Raw genomic sequence first — 25000 nt, 5'->3', positions numbered from 1 at the left:
GAGGTGTCATTCGTATTTTGTAATCCACAGAAATCTAAATGCGGATTGTCACCTCTGTTTCGAAGCGCCTGCTTCCAAAGAAGATTGCTCAATTCCTCGGTCCAAGCTTTTTTTATCTCCTCGCTTGCGCATTGCAACGTATAAGTATCCCCGGGCTTCCTCTTGCGGAACCAAATTTCGAATTTAGTTGGTGAATCCGCGATAACTGCGGTTAAACCAATATCCGTCGTTTTGATGCTGTGTTTGTAGATGTATATATCAAGGTTCTGTGATAGAAAATTTATTATTAAATTTTTTAAATTATAAATTATTTATATATATACACATACATATATATATATATATATATATATATATATATATATATTTATAAAAATTCGATCTCAAGGATTAACGAAAAATAAATTTTTAATATCATCAATATATTATTTGTTATAATTTTCTTGTTCGTTTTCATACCTTTCTATCGGGAAATCTTCTAGCTTTGCTGAAAAGTATTAAATCTTCAAAGAGGAAAACTTGACGAAGACACTTCTTTCCTTTGCCTTGCCAAACCAAGAATTCATTTTGCCGTAATAACCTGCCTTGCTCTTTTACGTTTACCTATCGAAAATCGATCGTATAATTTAACACAAGAGATTCAATGGAAAGATAAATCCTTTTTGTTATTTTTTATAATTTCTTTTTTTTTTTTTTATATTGCATGTAACATTCAACGTACGTCGCAATCTCGGAGGGAGTCCATAGCCAGGAGGTCATTTCCATGCCTAAGTTGGAACCGTACCATCTGTTCGGCAGCCCTTAAATCAGCTTCCCCCTCCACTACCGGTTTAACGCCATCCTCTTTTTCTTCTTTTTCATCTTTACCAGACATTTGTTCGGATAGATCCGTCCCAGCTTTTACCAATTGTTGAAGCAACAACGCATATTTTCCCATTCGTTGGACTGGCTTTAACAGATAACTCGCAAGATCCATCTTATCTCCTAATTCCATTTGTTTCTGCTTGAAAAACGTCGTACCATATTCGGCCATTAACGAGTCCGAATTTGGTTTGTTCTTGTTGTATAAAGCATAGAGATAGAATTTCTTTTCCTAAATAACAAAAAAGATCTTTTATTTTCTTACATAAGAATTTTTTACAAGAGATTTTCATTCTTTTCATTTTTATTCTTAACGTTTATTTCTTTTTTCCTTTCTTCTGAATTCTTTTATTTACTTTTGTTTCTTAATTCTTTACTTTTTTATTTCTTGATCTTCTATTTTTTATTTTCATATTCATTTATTTTTTTACTTTTACTTATTCTTACTTTTTACTTTATTCTTATTTTTATTTTTCTTAAAAAGATATTTTCTTTTCTCTCTCTCTCTCTCTCTCTCTCTCTCTCTCTCTCTCTCTCTCTCTCTCTTTTATCGTCTAATTATATTTTTCTAAAGAGAAAGATACTTACGTGTCTTAGGAAGCATTGTCCCACGAGCATTGGCGATTGTTCACATTGTTCTAACTCCCGTAGAAAATGTTGACTATGAAATTCATAGATCTTCTCAACGTTACCAAAGATCACATTTCTTTGACCTCTCAATGCCTGAGGTATATCCTCTCGCACTAGTTCCGGTATGTAATTCTTCGATGATCGAACACACAAAAAAGAACAAAAAAAAAAAGAAAAATAAGAAAAGAATATCGTTTTAAGAATAAGAATTGAAATAATAAAAAAGTTAACAATTATATATAGTTATATAGTATTTCTGTAATAATTATACCTCTATTATATACTCCAACGACTTCACATAGTCTCGTTCGGTTTGTATCATCTCTCTCATTATAAGAAGTATCGTTCTGCAAGGTGAAATTCTTTATTAAGGACATCGTGAGCGTAATGGCTCGTTATGACCGCGTAATTGAAATTGCGGTTGAAAGGAATTACGGGAATGGATATCCCGTACACGTTGATGAATTCGTGGAAAATAAGAGAAAGTAAAAAAAAAAAAAAAAAAAAAAAAGAAAAAAGAAAATTCATCAACGAAGGGATCAAAGTTTATTATACATGTGTATATATATATATATTTTTTCTTTTTTACGGACAATTTTCAACCTCTTTAATTATAGATATTTTCTTACTTGATATAAGGGTACGTGTAAACGATCGATTATACGAATGATTCGTATTTTATCAAAGTTGATGCAACGAATGTAAAAAGAAAGAAAATAAAAGAATAAAAAAAGAAAGAAAGAAAAATTAATGTGTACGAGAAAGATGGAAGAATATAATATCATACTTTTTTGCTTTCATTCCGGGTGCTATACTAGCCGCCCTATGAAGATGCGAATTAACAGGAGGTTTGACCAATCTTCGTGGTGCTGGACTTCTCGGTGGTGTTCTTGGTGGTGAACAATCGAGAAGTTGTTCGGCACTTTCCCAAAGTTCAGCTATGTTGTCCAATACTGGCCGACCTCCGCTTCCACCGGATCCAACACTTTCCATCGGACATGCGTAAGATGCGGTGCTATCACTATCGTCCCATGAAGTCCCTAAAAACAATTTTCTATTAATCTAATATTCTAATAATATTTCTTATTAATAAGTTATAATAATAAATTAATAAATTAATATAATAAATTAATAATTCTTATGATATTAATAATATCTCTATCTAATATCTATTAATATTATTAATAGATAATAATTATTAGTAATATTAATATTATATTCAATTCTATCTAATTCTATTTTTATATCTAATAATATTTCTTTAAGAGAAATGAATTAATACGATATATAAAACAATAACGAACGATCAATTATTGTTAATCCATTTTTTTTTTATTTATAAAACTCAACTGTTTCTTTCTTAATTTTTTCATTTTTTTCCTTTTTTTCTTTTACAATACCAAGTATAAATCGATTTCAAAAATATCGATGATATCGATTTATTTTTAAATATTATCGAACATATCTTTTACGATTAATGAAAAATTCATGCGTAACGTGAAATAATAAATACCGGAAAGTTTGATGTATCATTAATAACGTTTGATCGATGATAATGAATATTAAACACAGTGTTAAATTTTTTATTCAAATATTTTCGTGAAATTTTTTCTTCGATAATCAAACAAAATATTAATAATGATAATCTTTTCTAGTTTTATATTTCTACATTCGTACGAAACTTGTACATTTTTACTTTCTTTATAAATTCTTGTTGTTCTTTTTTCTAACTTCTTCCTTTCTTTCTTTTTTTTTTTCTTTTTGTTTTTATTTAATAGTCACACTTCAATTTTCTTTTCAATTTTCTTTTCATTTTTCTCGATTCAAATATCATTCCTCTCTTTAAACTTTCAGGAAAGCTTTTAGACAATATCCGAAAAATTATCATCGTTGTCGAAGATATCGATAATGAAAAAAGAAAAAAAGAAAAAGAAAAAGAAATGAATAAACCAAAGAAAATAAATAATAGAAAAACTAAAAAAAAAAAAAAAAACAAATAAATAAAAGAAAATAAATAAAAGAAAAACTAAATAAATTACAACTTACTCTTCGTCAAACTATCGTCCCACGATGTCGAAGAATCCGAAGTGGCAAAGGATCTTCTTCTGGCTGGTGAGCCAGGTGCCGAAGAAGTCCTAGCAATTTCGAGAGCTTCCGCACACTTATTCCTAGCTATGCGACATTGTTCAAGAAGTATCTCGTTACCGAGCTTTTCAGCGAGCGCCATCATCTCGTTGAAATGTTCCGGTGGGAGTGGTGGCCTCGCCATTAGAAATTGTTGGGATCTCCTTTCGGCGGCCACGCGAGCCTCCTGCGCCCACTCGTAAGCACGGTCCTGCAATAGACAGCATCTCGACGTATCCTCGAGATACTCGCGTCGATCCTCCAACCTGGAACCAAATCCTCGAAGATGTTGTTTCAAGGATCGAGCGAGTTCACGGAGTCCGCTCGCACTCGCCGCCTCTGCGAGGTCGCTTCCTTTGTCGATGTGTCTCTGAAAATAAATCAAACGAACAAAAATAAATATCAAATAAAATAAAGAGAAATGAGAAAGTTAAATAAATATCGAAAAATGATTCTCGATAATATAATACATCGTCGACATCGTTATATATAATCATCGCTGCTTTTTATATTTAATTTTTTCTTTTTTTCTTTTCTTTTACTTCTCATCTTATGACGATCCAATGAAATTGACGTCGTTGTTCAATATTGGTTTTCTTTTTCTTTTTGTTTTGTTAAAAAAAAAAAAAAAAAAAGAAGGATTAATATCACGTAGAAATAAGAGAACATTGATGTAGGAATATGAAGTAGTAATTTATACATTTTTAAATATATTATTTAGAAGAGTGCGTCTGTAACTTTGAAACGACAATAATATGTAATATAAGACACGTATATACATATTATATATGTGTCTTTATTATTATATAGTATTATCTCGACTATATTATTTGTAATTTCTTTATCGAATAATTTTCTAAAGTAACAAAATTACGAGAATTGAAAAGATATTACAGAATAAAATATACTATGTAACATAGTATCTATACTATGTTACATCATGTTTACATATATATATATATATATATATATATATATGTATGTATAGTTCAGTATCAAGTAATACTATTCCTATATTATATAAATACAATATTATTATATTCGTCATAATCATACAATAATAATTTCGACAGAAGAAAAATAATTCTACGATTAATAATATAAATCGTAATAAATCACAATAATAAAATATTCTCGGAATAAAACAAATATTTACACATACACACACACACACACACACACACACACACACATAGTTCAATTTCAAATAATATAACATTTACTTTCCTATATCATATAAATACAATATTATTATATTCGTCATAATCAATATAATATTATTACAATAATATAACAATAATTTCGACGGAAGAAAAATAATTCTATTAAAAATATGAATCCTAATAAATCAAAATAACAGAATAAAACGTAACAGTAAAGGTTCGAGTATTAAATTTTCAATAGATCGAGAAAATAGATTATTAACCGGTAACGAAATATTTAGTTTATCGATGAAAAACGCGATAGAGGGGATTTTCATTTGCTGTCTTTCGGTTTCTCTGTGAAAGAGAACCCCCTGCCGTGCGTGCACATAGCAGAAGCATACCGCCCTCGACAGGGAGAGGCCATAAATCGACATATGGAAGTAAATAACGTCGTGACGAGGGAGGGAAGGAAGGGAGGAGTAAAGGAAGGAAAGAAGGAACGATAGGGAAGAAAGGAAAGAAGAAACGAAGGAGAAAGGAGGATAGAGTGGATGAAGGATGGAGGAAGGGATGAAGAAGGGGAAGGGAGAAACGTGGTTTATCCGTGCAACGTATAGACATCATTGTCGAGAAACGCACGTAGGAGGGCGGGACACATAAGAACGTTTACAGAAAACATATCGTAGTCTTTTCATAGTATATATATATATATATATTTGTGTGTGTGTGTGTATATGTGTATGTGTTCACGGTGCGTGCTTGCGCGAGCGTGAAATCCTCTTGGCCACGGACGAGTAGTAGTCTATCCTGAATTCAGAGATCCAGAACGTGAACAATTTCGATCGAGTATCCGTGACGAAATAAGAGTGGTATATATGTATATATATATATATATATATATATATCTTTACTCATAAAATAGATACGGTCGATCGATTGTCTTCATGTTTTCAAAACAATCATGTTAGAGTGAATTCTTTAAGAGAGATAGAGAGAGAAAGAGAGAGAGAGAGAGAGAAAGAAATCTTATATACAGAAGGAAGCTTATAGTGTATACCATCATCTTTTGTTATAGTTCGATATACGATATAGGATTATGATATTTTTTTGTTGAATTTAGTATTGTATCCTTGGTAGATAATTATCCGTAAATAATTTGTATTCATAGGATTTTTATTCGAATTGAATTCTCTCAAGTATTTATAGTGTTATATAGGAAATAATTTTAATATTATTTTTTGTTGTAGCTTCTTGACATTAATCCTCGACAATCGACAATTCTTTTTTCTTTTCTTTTTATATAAAAGATTGTAGAATTTGGGCCAAGTATAGAGAGAGAAAATAAAATAGTGAAAAACGTAATTTGATATAATATATTTAGTTAATAAAAGAAAGTAATAAAAACAAATCAAAATTTACATATACAGACAAATTTCTTCGTATATGTATTCCCTTAAAAACAAAGAATTTCGATCATTTAATCATTGAAATAAAATAAAACGAAACAAAATAAAATAAAATAATATTAACGACGTTTAAAATTTATATCTCGTTTGAAACATTAACTCTTGCATAAACAGAATCATGCTCGATTAAAATCTAAATAAAATTATATTCGATCGGACAATGCACGTACTTTCTTTTTTGTATAATCCCGTCGTTTATTCTTCATCGAGTCCCATTTACCGGATCGATTCGAGTACATCTTTCGTATTTGTCTTTTCCACGTGTAAGTACGTGATACGTTCTCTTTCTCTCTCTCTCTCCTCTTTCTCTCTATCTATTTTTTTCTCCCTTTCTCTCTCTATCTCTTTCTCCTTAGGTTTTACCGCCTTAAGCCTTAAGAAATAAGTATGTAAGTATTTCTTTCCTCTTTTCACCGTGAAGCCCGAGGGAGGTATGTAAGTAGCGATTGTAGTTAGGCCACGTGCCAAGTTACGTTTCTCTTTCCTCTATTGGAATGTTTCATCGATCAATTATATGTAATTACGTTCTTTAATTAACGCGATATGAAAGATCTAACCTCTATCCATTTCACGTCTAACATATGTGTCCATACTTAAAAAAAAAAAAAATATATATATATATATGTCATTTATAAAAAAAAAGAAACAATAAAACGAAGAAAAATTGAAATTGTAATTTTTTAATAGATCATATTCAAATTTAATTATTTAATTAAAATACACACGTGTAAATCAATCGTTTTAGTTTCAAAATAATTATTCTACAAATAAAATTCTCTCCTATCTCGAACTTTTCATTATATATTTGTGTAGGTACATACGTCAAAAGAATCGATCGATGAAATCGAAACAAATGATCGTTCGTGAAATGGATTATCATAGTTACAGGGTGACTTATGAGAACGTTATATACGAGGGACGTGATGTATTTTTCTGAATTACAATTTTCATTAAAATGGGAATTGGGATTGGGGTTTGAGCGGGAGGGGAAGTAAAGGGAGAGGACAAATACTGGTGAGAGGAAATCATCCCTTTCTCTGAAGACAAACTACGCATTTCCATCGAACCGAATACGAAATTCAATACATAATAAAACCTACGATAAATCAACGTTAACTTACGAACGATAAATTCAATCATTCGACACGATATAATTTTCTTTTTCGATAGTATTGGCGTATGCATTATTAAAACTTTCGATCTAGTTAACGTTTTATTATATTGTTTAATAATAATTGTATTTTCATCGTACATATAAACATGCATACATACATATATATATATATATATATATATATATATATATATATATAGAGAGAGAGAGAGAGAGAGTTATCTGTATAGAACGTTTGATTAAGTGGAATACGTCAATCAAAGTTTTCAACTTGTTCTTGATAATCGTTAAAACGATTTATTTTCAACGTCACGATATTAATAGTACTCGTGGATCTAAGCCAAAAGATTCGTAGAAAAGAAGACGACGTGTAATCTCCAGACGATATAACATTTAACTTTAAATCGTATCAAAATTCATTTTCTTTTTATTATACGATAAAGAATACAATGTATAATTATTTATCGTTTAATATAACGATATTCACGAACGACGAACTAACGAAATTGTTCTAACTTGTAACTAACAACGCCATAACTAACACGGAAATAGAAGATCTTAAAAGATAAAAAGTATAAATCTCTAGTTTGAGACAAACAGAAAGAGAGATAGAGAAAGAGAAATAGTTAATCTCCTAGGATGTAATTAATAGCCAATGATTTTATCAGAGACGAATAATCGTAATTCGTTATCGTTATCTCTGACAAACGCGGAATAAATAAGAAGAGATTTTTCAAAGATTAAATCGATCTAATTTTCCACCAATACTCGTCTATCTTACGCGAATAGATTTTTAGATTTATAGCGATGAAATTTTCATTTAGATTAGGTATAGGTTAGGTAAATAAAAATGTTCATAAACAAGAGAGCACGTCGGTCGTTGCTTACTCGTTAATTAAACGTTAATCGAATCGTTCGTTAACGAACGTTCATCGTCGGTCTTTCGTCTTGGTGTGGCAACATATTCTTTACTTTTTTGTGTTTCTGTTTTTTCCTTTTCTTTTTCTTTTTCTTTTTTTTTTTTTTTTTACTTCAACAGACCGGTCGCGCGTGTACGACCGGTATTGGTGGCAAACACTTTCCTGAATATTTAACGATCATCGAGAACGACGAAGATAGAAGGACGACGATGGTTGGTTGGTTGGTTGGTTGGTTGGTTGGTTGGTTGGTTGGTTGGTTGGTTGGTTGGTTGTTTGCTTGTGTTAGAAAACTGGTATAATACATTTTGTCCGATTCTAAATGGTTTTTCCCGGTTAGACTGGATCGAGTGAGGATAGACGAAGAACCACCTAGACTTTCCCATTATCGACGATTAAAGGCACCGCCATAATTTCTACATTTAACTCAAGCGACAGGTTGTCGACCACATTGGAATGTATTGCAAGCACACAAGTTCCGTATATTTTATATTTTATTATTATTCTTATTCTTATTATTATTATTATTATTATTATTATTATTATTATTATTATTATTATTATTATAAAGCTGATCGTTTGGAATGAAAGTCGGGTCAATAAACGATTAGAGAACGTGAAGGAACTTTTTAACGTAGGGTATTTTTCATATTTTCTTCGATATCTTTGTGTCTTTATTTTTTTTCTTTTTTAATTTATGCATTTATTGAATTATGTGATTATTTGTTTAGATTTCTTTTTCTCCAAATTATTTAATTTCGGTGGAATAATAAAAGTTACGGGTCTGTGACCAAGTTTATATTCATTTTTTGTTATAGACTCGTTGGATATATTCTTTTTTATCATTATCATAATGTTATTATAACGATTATTATAATATAATAATTATTATTATAATTATTATCATTACTACACTATCATCATCATCATTGTTGATATTATTATTGTTATTATATTATTATAATTATTTTTATTTATTATTATTTTTAATTATTATTACAATATAACTAAATATTTTCAATAAGAAGAAAAAGGTCAATATTCGTTTTAACTGCTACCAAGAACGCGAGCAGCCGGTTTGATGTAAAATTCTTCTAATACATATTTATCTCCTTCGATATCTTTGTACTACATTCAAACTCCTTGCTCTGAAAAGATAAAGAAGCTGGTTCTCTCGCAAATAGAATAATTCGAATCCATCGAGGGTACAATGATCGAGGAGCGAATTAAGGAAATCATTTCTCGAATATTCGCTCAATATCTTTGCTTATCTATCCCGTAATAATTTCTTTTTTTCTTTTTTTTAAGTTAAAAAAGATTAAAGAAAGTCAAATAGAAATATATTTTATGTTAACGTTATTTATTTAAACGTTACTTATCGAGGTCTAACGTACAAGCAACAGAGATCGAAGATTTGTTAAGCATCATTTTTTATCGCGTACGATTCGTTCGTTCGACTCGAAAAATAAAAATACGAAATAATCTGTTACGTCTTACATAAACACATATGCGATCAATTAAATCGTATCGTATATATATATATGTTACACATGTAATACACAGAGACACAAGTAGGTGGTAGCCTTCTTGGCAAACACGATTTTTAATTGAAGAAACAAATCTGCACGTCGTAAGAATTTTAAGAAAAGAATAAAAAAAAAACCATTTTAATATCAACGACCCTGAATTATGTTCGTGTTACTCGACTTTCGTTAAAATATAGAGGATCGTTAAAAATCTCGTTTAAATTGATCGTGACTCGAAACACGAAAAAAATTACTCTCAAGCTGCTATTTCGTTATTAAGTTGTGAGATTTAATCGATTTATCATACGATCGAATAACAAAATGTACGTAGAAGAAAGTGACGTTAAAATGATACTACAAATTAATAATCAATCGATATCGAAACGATTATATATTGCATGTATATGTGTATGTATATAAATAATTAAAATTAAAAGTAATATATATATATATATATAAAACATAATATATATAAAATCTAATATATATAAAATTAAAAATAATATATACATATAATATATATATATATATAAATATTAAAAAAAAAAAGATAATAAAAATCAAGAAAATACGCTTGAAAACTTGAAACCCATTCGTTTAATAAACGAAATCAATAAAAATCATATACCCATTCTATACTTCCCATATATCTACATAGAGTTTCGAAGAAACATATCGATAACGTTTTAACGACGTTATAATAAATATCAGAATATCGATAAATATTAGAATTTGAGAAAGATCCGAATGAAAGTCAATGTAATTTCTTTGCTTTTCCTCTCGCCTCTCCATTCACTTTCACTTTCCCTCATGCACGGTAGTAGTTGTTGTTGCCGTTACCATTGCTTTTGATATTGCTGCTGATGCTGGTGAACCTCTTACAAGGCAGCGACATGGCACGGACAAGAGGGATTGTAAAAAATTGTTCGCGAGGAAAACAGGTACTGGTAGCTCGTGAAATCTGTAGTCCTCGAAAGCACGTACGGTTAAGTGTCTCGAAAGATTGCATTCCAAGACCGCAAAGGTCGAATAAATCCTTTCCATCGTTTATCGTTCTCTACCCGACGGCGATGTAACTCTTTCTCTGTCTTTTTCTTTCTCTTGTTCTCTTTCTCTCTATCTGACTCTTTCTTTCTCTTTCTTTCTCTTTTGCTCTCCCACTCTTTCTTTACCACTCTTGTATATCTAGCTCGGAGCTCGTCGCTGACGAAGATTCACTTTAATCGTTGCGAAACTTAACCGTATAGCCATACAGTCGTCGGGTTAGAAGACCTTTTAAGGTCGAAGCTCGAAGAAATTCTGACAAGACGAGAAAAAGAGAGAGAGAGAGAGAGAGAGAGAAAGAAAGAAAGAAGTACTTTATGAAAAATATCATGGGTGTAAAGAGATTCTTAAATTAACATGTTAAAAATGTGAAATCCGTTCGAGCGATGGATAATGAAACTTTTTACGATATTAATCAGTCGTGATTTACTCCGAACTAAGATCGCCAGTGAGATCCCTTTGTTACGATAAAATACTTTGACATTGAATATTCATTATGAGAGGAAAATATAATTAAGTTTTATAATTACGTTTCCTTGCATGGCCGAATATAGTACATTTTTCACATCAAACGAACCTCTTTATCTCCCTCTCTCTCTCTCTCTCTCTCTTTCTCTCTTTCACTTGCTCTCGTTCGCTCGGACAGTCTTTTTAACAACGTATTTAAAATGCACTTAATTTTAATTCATTATAATGCAAATCTTGTACGACCAAATATTATTCATTTTTGCGTAAGTATAAACCTTGCTTTCTCTTTCTCTTTCTCACTCTATCTCTCATTCGTTAATTTTAACGACATACTTAAGATGCTGTTAATCCTAATTTATTATAATGAATCGATTTGTTAGAAAAGTATAATTAAATTGACCAATAAATTCTCTCGTACGATTAAATATTATCCATTTTCAGGTGAGATAAATCTCTCTCCCTCTCTCTCTCTCTCTCTCTTTCTCTCTCTCACTCTCTCTCTCTCTTTCTCTCTGTCTCTCCTTCGTTAATTCTAACGACATGTTTAAAATGCACATTTAATCTCAATTCATTATAGTTTGTTAATAAGATATAATTAAAATTCTCTCACACGAAAAACGAAATAATTTACATTTTAACGGGGAACATTTAAAATGAATTTAATCCTAATTCATTATAGAATAGTATATCGTTATGATATTAGAAAAATATAATCGAGCTAATAAACTTTCACCCATTACCGAATATTCTCCCATTATCATTATCGCATATAAACATATCCTTTCTCTTTTGTTAATTCTATATAACCATTCTAACTTGCAATTAATCCGAATTCATTATGTCGTAAATCGTTCGATTAGAAAAAGAATATATAACTTAATTACAAAAAAAAAATATATATATATATATAAATTAATTATCTGTTATTATCCAACATCCGTTGATTGACTTAAACACTTTTTAGTCAGGCGAGAACATAAAAAGATCTCAATATACTTCAAAACGTTAATTTTAACGACCCTAACGATACATTTAAAAATACATTTAATAATCCTAACGACGCTTAAGGGTGTTACGATGAAAGATAAAAACGAGAGATAATGAATATGCAAGAAAGCAAGCCTATTATAATTTGCTGCTTCTCTTTTTCTCTTTTCTTTTCTTTTTAGCTTCGTCTTTCGTTCCTTGTTTCAATTCTTTTATTTTTTTTTGTATTTTCATTTCTCTCTCTCTCTCTCTCTCTCTCTCTCTCTCTCTCTCTCTCTGACCTTGAGACTTAACGCTTAAGAAGGAAAAATTGTTTTTACGAGACCGGGATCATATGTTGAAACGTATATAAATCGTGATTTATGAACGGTTCGCAAGTGCGAAAGCGGATGCGAAGGAGGAAGATAGGAAGATGAGGAGAGTTCACCCTTCTCATTCGCTCCCTCTCTTTCTTTCTCTTTCTCTCTCTCTCTTTCCTCTACTCTTCTCTTTTTCATGCTTCCTCTCTTTTACAGTATGGGACGGCATAGTCATATCCGAGTTCGGTTCGTACTAGAGCCTGTTAGCTAGAAAGAGACTCTCTGTAACACATCGGATATTATTTATGTTCCTTAGCACGCAATGCAAGTGTCGTTTCGTACGTCGTACGTGTACCTTTATTGCTTATATATTCTTCTCTCTCTTTCTTTCTTTCTACCTATATATCTATTCTTCTTTCTCTCTCTTTTCATTTATCTATATATCTATCTTCCTCTCTTTCTTTCTCTTTATATATATATATATATATTTTCTATCTATCTATATATCTATTTTCCTCTCTCTCTCTCTCTCTCTTTATATATATACATATACATATAGATATATATTTATATATTTATATTATATATATATATAAAAGTGTTTATTTATTTATTTCTCTTTCTCTCTTTCTCCCTCTCTCTTTCTATCTATATATCTATTTCTCTCTCTCTCTCTCTCTCTTTTTTCTTTCGGTATATATTTAGAAAGAGATGAAAGAAAGAGTATAGAAGGATGCGATGCGTTCGGAGAGAAAACATTAAACTTAGACGGGCATCGATTACACACGATCGCGTGTTTAATCGATTCCTCGAACATATACGATCAAGTGATTCGAGAGATCGAATGGCCTATTGGATACTTTAGAAAGTTGTTTTATAAAATCGTTTGACTAATGAGAACGATAACTTGTGTTAGAAAAAAAAAAGAATAAAAAATAAGTTTACTATCTTGTAGAACGTTTTTTATTGTCTATGATGATTCGTTCTTAACTTTTCTCTCTTTTTTTTCTTTCTTTAATAAATATATCATATACATTATACAACGTATATATTATGCAAGTCCGAAGCGTTAAAAATTTTTCGAAAATAATAATAAGAATAATAATGATATTATAAAAAAATAACGATAATATAATGTATAAAAATATAGGATGAAAATACAAAATACCAAAACAAAAAAAAAAAGAAAATTATATATATATAAAATATATATATATATATATATATATATATATATATATAAATCAATTATGCACAATATTGATATATTTTTTCGATTCAATTGTTCGTGCGAATAATGATGTATTCAATATATTTTCCAAAATTGATTATATATTCAGAAATATATAAATAAAAATGTTCAGCAGATGTTAAATTATTCTGTAATATAAAATTTACACTATGATATAAATTTATACCACCGTCGTGTGAGGGCTCGTGTTTTACGGGACCCGAAACGATCGTCTTCATTGCCTCTGCGTAAGTCCCCCACTGTTATTATGTATATATCATGCGAGCATATTTTGTTAGAAATTACTAAAATGTCACTTTTTACGATCAGTTACAAATATCTTTTTAAATACCATATTCCCGTTAGTTTTTTATTAATCACGCGACTTGTTGAATGAAAACAATTATCTTATTTATCGAATAAATCATTGAATAAAGTAATTTTTCAAATATATATATATATATATATATATATATATAATGTATTTTGTAAATATTCGATTTCATATTTATTTTAATTTTAATTATATAATTTTAATTGTATAATTAAAATCTAAACTTCCATATTAATTTTGATTTAAACTGTTTCGTGTGTATACGTGTAATTTGTTTTTTTACGACATAATACAATTTACAACGATGATAATATTATAATATTAAATTTCTTTCAGTTCTAACGAATTGAGACTTTCTCTGAAAGAGAAGAGTACCATCTTAGAAACGTTCTTATTATCTATGATGATTTGCTATAACTTATACATTTTTTCTCCTTCCTATAAATACATATACATGCATATAAATCAGCTGAATCTCTTATTTTATTTATATTTCATTATTATTTTTATATTATAATAACGTTACAAGTGATTAATAAGAATTATATCAAATTTATATGATGTATCTCGAAAAATAAAATCAATCGAAAAGAAGAACATATTTTAAAATGTTTACAACATATTAAAGTTTATAATATTCTCCTTTATATTGAATGAAATTTATTTTTTTTTATGTATGATTGAATACATTTAACAAGTAGTATCATAAATAAACTTGTACTTACATTACAAATTATAATCGTCGATAATTTTAATCATAATAATCACGATAGACGAAATTTTATGTTTGAAATTTCAATCTGCATTACAACTTTTATGCAAATAGATCAGATTCCATTAAAAAAAAAAAAAAGATCAAAGACCACCATATTCTTGGAGCTATAATCTTTGATCATACAATTTTAACCCTCGTTATATCAACTCTATCTAATCGAACATATTTTTTTATTAGAAATTTCTTTTTCTCTCTTTATAACAAACAATTGATCATTGTTAGATGATTCACCCGTTATGTACACATATGTACAGTGTATATGTATATGAAACGATATATTATCAAAGAAAGCCCAACATAATTTTTATCTCAAAAAAATAAATAAATAAATAAGTAAATAAAAAGGAGAAAAGAAAAAACTGAGAAAACAAGGACAGAGAGAAAAAAAAAGGAACGAATATTCTCGTTTTATTTCTCTCGGTAGAATTTCTGTACGTAAAACCGCGAACAATAATCAGCAACGGTCTCTGTGGTCCATACTGCCTCTTTCATTGCAACCCTCGGAAATGTCTACTATTCATAACGAAACGTAGAATACCACAATGCCCATTTTGGCGGCGCGATGTGACATAAAAGGTCTCTCGCATCTGTCGCTCTACCGAGCTAAGTGTGTTTAATGTTCAGAGAAAAAGAGAGAGAAAGTAAAAGAGAGAAAGAGAGAGAGAGAGAGAGAGAGAGAGAGAGAGAGAGAGAGAGAGAGCACAGTGTTGTTCGTAAGTCAAAAAACTTACGAGGCGCCCAACGTTACGTTTCTTTAATGCGAAAATTTATAGTTTCCGGTTGGAACGTACCTTCCTCAAAAAAAAAAAAAAATAAAAAAATAAAAAAATAAAAAATTCATTGGAGTGCAAATACGCTTTAACAAACGAGTTTTAGTATACTTCTATTTATTTCTTTGTTATTATTACTTTTATTTTGATTATTATCATTATTGTCATTATCACGATATTTTTGTTTCATTTGTTTTATATTTTTCTATAGAACGCAATTATCTCGCTAAAGAATTTTTCTAAGTATTTACGAAATCCGATCCAAAAGTATGACTCGATGAAGTTAACCAGGTGCAACGCGACAAATCACTGATCGTTTACGTCAACGAAACTCGAGTATAGTAACGGTTCAGATTGATTTTCACGGTGTGGTCTTTCATTGGAAGGAACATAAGCGATGCCAAGCTGCCCATGTGCTCCCTCGGTTGCTTTTATGACGAGCACCATCACGTTTGAGTACTACCATTGGAAAATCAAACTTATGCATGTACTGTACACCTAACTACGTGGTGTACTAGGTAACGATTAAACCGTGAAAGAAGGGCTAGCTGTAATTCACATCCATTTGCACCCATATAATTTATATCGTCGTCTCGCTACGCACTTAACTACAAGAGTATATGAAAGAAGAAAGAAATGAATTTCCGAGAAGTAGAAGGGGAAGGAGGAGAAGAAGGGTGCATGAACCCTTGATTTTTTATAGGTAACATCTCGACGTACGTTTCTTGTTTTCTTTTCTTTCTATGGTTTTATTTACGAAGCTTACAATTAGTTAACAAGCTGGTCTGTAAATCATTTACGAGTTTTGCGATCGTAACACTCGAAGAAATTTGAACTAGCGAATGTAGAATCGTAAGAAGGTATTTGAAATAAGAATAATCATTAAAATGCATGATTTTCTTTTTTAATTCGTCTTGAAGAAAATAATATTATACTGGATATTAATTATCGAAGGAGAAATGAGTCATTATAATAAAATTTGTCTTCTTTAAATGCGATTTAATGAAAAATTTTGTAATATCGAACGTATGTAATTATCATGCATTGATGTTTTATAATTCCGTCAAAAAAATATATTTGTTTCGAGAAAGTAATATCGTACCAACTGTTAAATATTAAAACATGTTATTATAGATCCCTTTTTCATTTTTCTTTTTTCTTTTTTTTTCTTTTTTTTTTAATTTAACGAAAAATTAAAATATCAAACGCATGTAAATATCATGCATCGATGTATTATAATTTCACCAAAAGATGCATTTATATTTAACATGCATAAATAATTTAACAACAATAATTCATAGTCACAAAAACTATTCCCAATATAAAAAATCATAAGTATAGCTATTGAAAATATTTAAATAATCTCGTCAGAAAGAAGAGAAGATAAAAGGGAAGTATACTTTTATTGAAGAATTTTTGTGAATAAATAACTTTAATATCATTATCTCGTCCCATATGTTCATAATCATTTTAGATTTTCAACGGATAGGATTAATAATTGGAACGTTAAGAACAAGATACGACTTTCCACGTTATAATGATCTATAATAAAATTTTAACGGCACCATCACGATATCGTGCGTGCGTGCCGATGTTACCTCGTTTATACATTTAATAGCCGATGTTTAATTATGAGATACGCGATAGATCACCTCCTAACAGAGTTTCCTACTTTCTTGCGTCCTAATTTCAACGAAACAATCCAGTTCTTATGATTAAAAAAAAAAAAAAGAAAAAAGTTTATATAAATCGACATCGTATTCGTACGATTAAACAATAAATTGAATATTAAAATAGTGGACAACTATAATTACAAATGAGACATTTCACAGTTAAGAAAATATTTAGATCGAATCGAACGTGAAATCGAAAGTATACTTAAGTATGTATGTATGTATGTATGTATGTGTTTCGATCCTTGTCCCTTTCATATCCGATCTAAAGAGTGTTCGATAAGTTTAATATCAACGAAAAATATCGAATGATCATTAAAAATAAAAACGAAATTCATTTCATATTCGATTTATAATAGATCTCTGATTAAATAGAAACAATAGAGAAAGAAAGAAATTGTTTGAAAAATTGTAGATAGGTTGATAAAAATGACATTTATATCGTAGTCGATCTATGGGATGTCTCACGAGTTTAAAACCATAGATAGAACAATTTTTTTCCAGTATCGTGTCACAGATAAAGCGACCATTTCGTTTCATACTGAATCTACAAGGTCGTTTAAATCTAGAACCGTAAAGAAAAATCTTTTCAAAGTATCGATAGACGCAGGTAAAGACGAGATTTATTTCGTATCCGACCTACAGAGTGTCTCATAAGTCTGGAACCATAGAAACAAAAATCTTTTCCGTAACCGAGATAAAGCTGACCATTTCTTTTTCATACCTGCTCTACAAGACGTCTAAAAAAACTGTGCAAGTCTACAAAAAATCGTAAAGTCAAATCGTTTCAAAATGTCGACCGACGGATTAAGACAAGATTTATTTCAGACGACCATTAAATCTACAATGTGTCGTTATAATTTTGTAACCATAGAAAAAATTTTCCAAGTACCCTTACGCCGGTCAACACTTAACACTATGACGAACGAAGATAAAAAAAAAAAAAGAGAAACAAAAAAAGAATAACAACGATAAAGAAATAATAAAAAGGTAAGAAAATAAAAAAAGAAAAAACCGAGAAGACAGTTTCGGACTCGTACAAGGAAAGCCAACTTAGTTCGATGAAATTCGAAGAAATAAAAAAGAAACGATACTAATAAAAAAGAAATAAGAAAAAGAGAAAAAAGAAAAGAAATAAAAAAAACAAAAATGGACGAATAGAAATCGAGAGGTTCTCGCGAAAGGAGAAGCACGTTAGAGTGTACCTTTCCATCTAAAGAAGTAACCGAAGGAACGAAGCCAGCTACTACTACGTTCCGTCAGACAATTACGCAACAACTTGGAATGCAAGGCAACGCCAATAATGCTAGTTACACTTTAGCTCGGTCTTTCGATACGGTATTACCCGTGACTTCGTCTTGCCAAGCAAACCTCGTCGTCGTCGTCGTCGTCGTCGTCGTCGTTGTCGATGTCATTGTCGTCGATGTCGTCGTCATAGTTCTTTTCGATAATGGATATACTTTTCCAACACATTTTTCTAAATGCAACCGTGTCTAATCGTTACTTACTGCAGCTAGTATTCACATACATACATACAAAGGTATATATATATATATATATATATATATATATATATATATATACTAAGTCTGTCGATAAGTCGTTCGCCTTTCTCTCTTCTTCGAGTTTAACCGCTCGGAGATACATGTGCCTCTAGAAAGACCGCCATAGGCGTTCCATCGTGCACTACTGCGCTCCAGTTTCGATCCCACGTGACTATAGAAAGAAAGAAAGAAAGAAAGAAAGAAAGAAAGAAAGAAAGAAAGAAAGAAAGAAAGAAAGAGAAAGAGAAAACTCTACTGCACTCTACTACCTTATTCTTAGTCGAGACTCCAGAGTTTATTTACCTTGCTTAAAAGGATTTTAAAGATGGCATCCTGTTTACTTCTCTTTCACTCATACCGAGAAAGAACGAGAGAGAGAGAGAGAGAGAGAGAGAGAAAGAGAGAGAGAGAGAGAGAGAGAGAGAGAGAGAGAGAGAATCTCGACATAAAGAGAAGACCCCCCAACGTTCTCAAATTATTTCAAAGATTACCTTCCCCTCCTCGAACCCATCTTCCGCTTCTCATACCCTCTACTCGCGTAAAAGGGATAGAAAAGTATATCTAACATAAAATCTTCTATCCGTTTCGTTTCGTTCGAGAGAACTTTCTTGATAGTTGTTACGTGAAATGAAGTAATCGAAGTTAAATTAAAGGACGACACAGGATAGGATAGGATAGGATAGGATATTATTATTCCTTAGAATGAAAAAGAGTCCGTATACTGGCATTTGAACTTTCTCCTAAAGACTTAGGAATCCCCCTCTCTTTCTCTCTCTCTCTCTCTTTCTTTCTTTCTTTCTTTCTTTCTCTGTCTTTCTCATTATACGATCAAGAATATATTATCATCGAGATACGTTTGTATATGGTATACCCTGACACGGTATATCCTTCAGGCGGTTCACGTTGTGTACATCGTGTGTTGCGTTATTACAGGAATATTAATACACCGGCATAGTGTATTGCAATATTACGGCCCTAATAATATCAGTGTATAAGACTCGGTTATTTCATTCTGATCGCGTTACGCTTACACCAGAACTGTCATTACGTGCCACTTGCGAAAATGTACCCCTCCCTTTACCCCACCGTGTCATTACTAGGGAAAATATAAAATGTTCCTAAGGAGACGATCGTCTCTTACGTGAGCTACGCGAATAGGGGATTGGTAAAAGTGTTACGACGTGTTTGTGAATTGTAAATGTAAATATGAAAAAGGAAAGAGGAGGAAAAAAGGAAAGATAAATAGGAAAGAAAAATTCTAGTTATATACAATACTAAGATAGGTATGACATAATGTTTAAATGACAGAATCACAAATAGTATATATATATGTATGTATGTATGTATGTATGTATGTATGTATGTATGTATATAGCTCGTGATAAAGGAATGTAAGAGAAATCGTAATATTAGTAGAAAATAGTATAATCGTTTCAATAGGAACAGCTAGATGTTTTTATTTCATTATAATTTTAAAAGAAAGGATTATAATTTTTAACATATTATATGTATGATTTTTTATATAGTTTTTAACATAATATGTGTAATATATACAACACCTCTACGAAATACTTTGTATATTCGATAATCATTAATTATATCTATTTTTTAGTGAAAAACTATAATTTTAAAAATGATACATATATATATATATATATATATATGCAATTTAGGAAATTTACATTATATACATGTATATGTATGTGCAATTAAAATAGTTAACATTTTATATATATATTTATATATTTAGTATTCTTTCTAAACATTTAAATGGCTCAACCTATATGTATATTCATCGATAAATTGTTCATCGGGTTATAGCACTTATTTTTTAATAAAAAATTATATTTTTGATAATGATATATATATATATACATAGAAAGTTAATTATTTTTAAATGTCCCATACTCCATATTCGACGATAAATCGGACGAACGTCGAAAACATACCCATAAACGTCCGAAAGTCTCTACTAATTCGATTTCTCGAAGTATCGACGTAACCCGACATATCGAAATATGCACGGCAAGCGAATTAAATGAACGTCCCGGTTGTCGATGCATTGTCATTCAAATAGTCGTTCGAATGGTTCGATGCGTCAGGGTTGGTGGTTAATATCGGACAATTATTCGCTTCCATGCTTCGACTTACAGAACGATGATTCTCACAATACAAAGGCGAGACGGATGTTTATGATTTACGTAAGCAATCGTTCCGACCGATCGAGATCATGATCGAGAAAGGATTATTAAAGATAAAAGCGATCGATACAAACCCGTCGAACATCGAAAGTCAAACTCATTGTCAGTCGGTTCAATGTAACACTTCTTTCTTTCTTTTTTCCTTCGTTTTTTCTTCTCGTTGTTAAAAAAAAAAAAAAAAAAAAAAAAAATCAGGAGGAAAAAAAAGAAATATAGGTGCATTCTAGAATCAAAGGTAATCATATGGAATGTATAATATTACGTGCGAATCATGTCTCTGAAGGATGTCCAATATAAAATCGAGAATAGTTACAAGACGTGACCACACCTATGGGATGGAATTTCCTACATATGTTAAAAAAAACAAAATAATATTCGCTCCGTTATCGTTCTCACATATTAATATTCACATATGTACTCGTACATATAAGTATATCTGTGTATAACGTTACCTGTTAATTGTGATTATCGTTAGCGTAGTAAGTATAAATATGCTCGTCTAAAGCAAATGCTAAGTGAATAAATGATTTCGATCATAATCATCAAGGAAATAGGAAGTGCTTTGCTAGACTCGATCTATTGTTAGTTGAATGTAACAAATCGTAACATTTGATATCTTCTATCTTTTATTTCGATCTATCATATGTTAACATCGTAAACTTTATATATCTATATATCAAGTTGAAATGAACAAAAAATTGAAAATATCAAAACTTCTGAGCTGGCGGATGCGTCGGTCATAAAGTTGACGAGCAACCAATATAACGAATGTAATTCGTTAATAAATTAAAAAGGAAATAAGGAAGGAAGAAATATAGTAAAAGGAGGCAAGGAACCCTTAGAGTTATGGTATCCAACGGAAAACCAACTGCATTCTCTCGTTAATCACCAAAGTAACTGGCAGCATCTCGAGTTTACTCGGCTTCTACCATCTTCTCAAGCGATTTTAACGGTATATTCGAAAACCAACTCACGTGATCACCGGAGGCCTTCGACTTCGTCTTCGGAATACCGATATCGTTTCTTTGTCCTTTTCGAGAATATCACTGACAGGAGAGTACGCGTTGTTATTTTCAAAAACATTGGGAATGAAATAATCTTTCAACGTCGAAAAGCTTCCATCTTGAACTTCGTCACGTAGATAGTCGTTTCTGAATATTCTTATTCTTTCTTTCTTTCTTTCTTTCTTTCTTTCCTTCTTTCTTTCTTCCTCTTCATCTTTTCTCTCTATTTTCTTTCTTTCGTCTTTTTTTTTTTTTATTTATTTTTGTACCTTTCCAGTAACTTCTCCTCGTCTTCTCCTTCGTCTTTTTCTTCTTTACTTCCTCTTTTTAAATACGCTCTTATTACGTATACTTTTACGCTTAGACAGATCGAATTGTTCAATGATTGATTATTTTGTAAATCTTGAGCGACCGTGACCTTTTTTACCGATTGGAAAAAATTGATAAATAAACAATAAAAATAAGAAAAGAGGAAGAAGAAAAAGAACGCTGCGGTTTGTTCTCTTTACACCTTTCGATGATACAAATCTATACAAGCATTGTTCCACATATTAACGTTCCCCTCGTGCATCCAGACGTGCACATAATATGGTCGAGCTGAACGTGCATTCATTATCACGGACGAATTGTTGATAATCGAGAGATCATATAAGCGTTTACGTAACCCATACATCGCTAAAAGAGAAACATGTTTTTCATTAAATATTAATTTTATTTCTTTTATTCTCTCTCTCTCTCTCTCTCTCTCTCTCTCTCTCTCTCTATCTATCTATCTATCTTTCTCTTTCTTATTCTTCCAATCACATTATTCAAATTTTTATGTTAAGAATTACTTACTTGCTTTACACTATATCGATGAGATTCAATTTACGAGTATTAAATATGATATATATGTAAAAAAAAAAGATTTCATGGTGTACATCATAAAATCTTCTATTTAATTTTTCTTAAGAGATGGCGTGAAATCTGTGATTGACAATTTATTATTTTAATGGAAGTTATGTTGAAAATCGTGTAACATGATTGCTATGTGGTATGTCTCTTTCTCTCTGTCTCTCTCTCTCTCTTTCTCTCTATCGTTAATTAGAGACAAAATCGACCGACTAACATATTCTTCGGTTACCATATTCACGGGGATGAAAGCGAAAGGCCAACTCGATTGCACCGTTCAGATTGTTTCGAAGGATAACCAGAATTCTATGCGATTATGCGTTATGCAATAATACGAGCCGAGTTTGTTCGCGTTAAATGAATTTTTGTAAATGCAAATCGTATCTATCGTTTCTGTTTTTTCTTTGTTTGTTTTTTTCTCTCTTTCTTCTTGTTTTTTTTTTTTTTTTCTTTTCTTTTCTTTTAGTTTTTCTCCGATTATGTTCGACGTAAGAAGTCGTGTAAAAATGTGTTCACACGTATCTAACATATTTATAACAATGTTAAAACGTTTCTAATTGAAATATAGTAAATGTCGACTATATTTCGATTCGTAATAATCAAATGTGATTATTACCGACAGACCGTTATAACCGTATAGATTTACACTCACGGCTCGTCATCATTCTTAAGACGAATTAACAAGAAACCGCTTAGATTCAACCGCAATCCGCCGTTCGTACCGCATTCCTACCTGATTACTGCAACGAGATTAACCTCATTTGCCGAGTCGACTTCAGAGATAGTGATGTTGACGAATCTTTGAGACTGAATCGACATGGATCAATAAAATGAAAAAAAGAAAAAGAGAGAGCAAAAAGAAAAAGTTGTAGAAGAATATATCTTATCTCATAATTATGTATAATTATGTGTAATAATAATATAAAAAATTATGTAATTTTATAATGTTATTACGTAAATATATCTTCTTAGTTTTATTTATATAAGCATATACGTATATATATATATATATATATATATATTCATAGAAATAATTAAAAGTTACAAATAAAAAAAGTATCAAATTTTATTTAGTTTTATTTATATAAGCATATATATATATATATATATATTCACAGGAATAATTAAAAATTAAAAATAAAAAGAGTATCAAATTTTCTACAATACCAATTGAAAAACAAGCCCGTAGCATAATTCTAACTTCATCTTTTATTTTCACACGTATACGAGAGAATAACGATGACAAAAAAAAAGTGTTTAATATACAATTGATCCTTCATAAATAGTGAAATTTAAGAAAGAAAAAGAAAGAGAAAGAGAAGCGATAGGAAGTGATGGAAGAGAGAAAAAAAAGAGAAAGAAAGAGAGACAGAGAAAGAGAGAGAAAGAGAGAGAAAGAGAGAGAGAAAGAGAGAGAGAGTGATAGAGTGATAGAGTGATAAAGTGATAGAAAGAGAAAGAGAAGACGCGTAAATATTTTCATTTCTCCTTCCGGCGGAATTTCGTTGATTGCATCGAAGTCTGGCGCCATTTCGAGTTGGATGTTAATCAATGTGGCGCTAGAGAAAGCGACGAGATTCGACGAGAGAGTATAACAAACGTCACCTTGAAATAGCATAGTGATTCGTTTAACGAAAGTACGATCTTAGTTGATCTTTAGCGATTTTGTAGCAGCTGTCGCGGTGAAACACTTGAGAAGAGTTCATGGAAAAGGGAGAGAAAACAGGGAGAGAAAAAGAGAAAGGATAAAAAGGAAAGGAAAAGAAAGGAAAGGAAAGGAAAGTAAAGAAAAGGGATGAGAAGAAGAAGAAGAAGAAGAAGAAGAAGAAGAAGAAGAAGAAGATCAGGAGAATGTTGACCAGCCATGACGCTAAAAATATAACGGCAAAAGAAGCGCGCGCGCACGGGACGTCTTTCGCCATTCGTGCAAAGCAGCGAATCCGCTTTTACTTTCTTCGAAGGCACGCTTGTGTGATGGTGTACCTTAGAAAGGAAT

At 30.8% G+C, this 25000-nt stretch overlaps 2 protein-coding genes across 5 annotated transcripts in view; both read right to left on the bottom strand.

The window, feature by feature from the left end:
- LOC122636288 (puratrophin-1-like) overlaps positions 1–25000 on the bottom strand; it is a 346508-nt gene that overhangs the window by 2059 nt on the left and 319449 nt on the right. For all 4 annotated transcript variants that reach the window (XM_043827348.1, XM_043827349.1, XM_043827350.1 and 1 more), the window contains 7 exons: positions 3538–3985; positions 2279–2531; positions 1763–1838; positions 1450–1623; positions 722–1093; positions 460–603; positions 53–266 (listed from right to left, as the gene is read on the bottom strand). In XM_043827348.1, the coding sequence (XP_043683283.1) occupies positions 53–266; positions 460–603; positions 722–1093; positions 1450–1623; positions 1763–1838; positions 2279–2531; positions 3538–3985 (1681 nt within the window). The remainder of the gene's footprint in view (positions 1–52; positions 267–459; positions 604–721; positions 1094–1449; positions 1624–1762; positions 1839–2278; positions 2532–3537; positions 3986–25000) is intronic.
- The window catches only part of LOC122636289 (probable WRKY transcription factor protein 1), a 15081-nt gene continuing 11389 nt past the window's right edge, over positions 21309–25000 (bottom strand). The window contains exon 2 of the mRNA XM_043827352.1: positions 21309–22788. Within this exon, the coding sequence (XP_043683287.1) occupies positions 22729–22788 (60 nt within the window). The 3' untranslated portion in view covers positions 21309–22728. The remainder of the gene's footprint in view (positions 22789–25000) is intronic.

The sequence above is a fragment of the Vespula pensylvanica genome, chromosome 21 (assembly GCF_014466175.1).
Source record: "Vespula pensylvanica isolate Volc-1 chromosome 21, ASM1446617v1, whole genome shotgun sequence".
Classification (NCBI taxonomy): Eukaryota; Metazoa; Arthropoda; class Insecta; order Hymenoptera; family Vespidae; genus Vespula; species Vespula pensylvanica.
The sequence above is the reverse complement of the archived record's forward strand: the minus strand, read 5'-3'. Positions and strand labels throughout refer to the sequence as shown.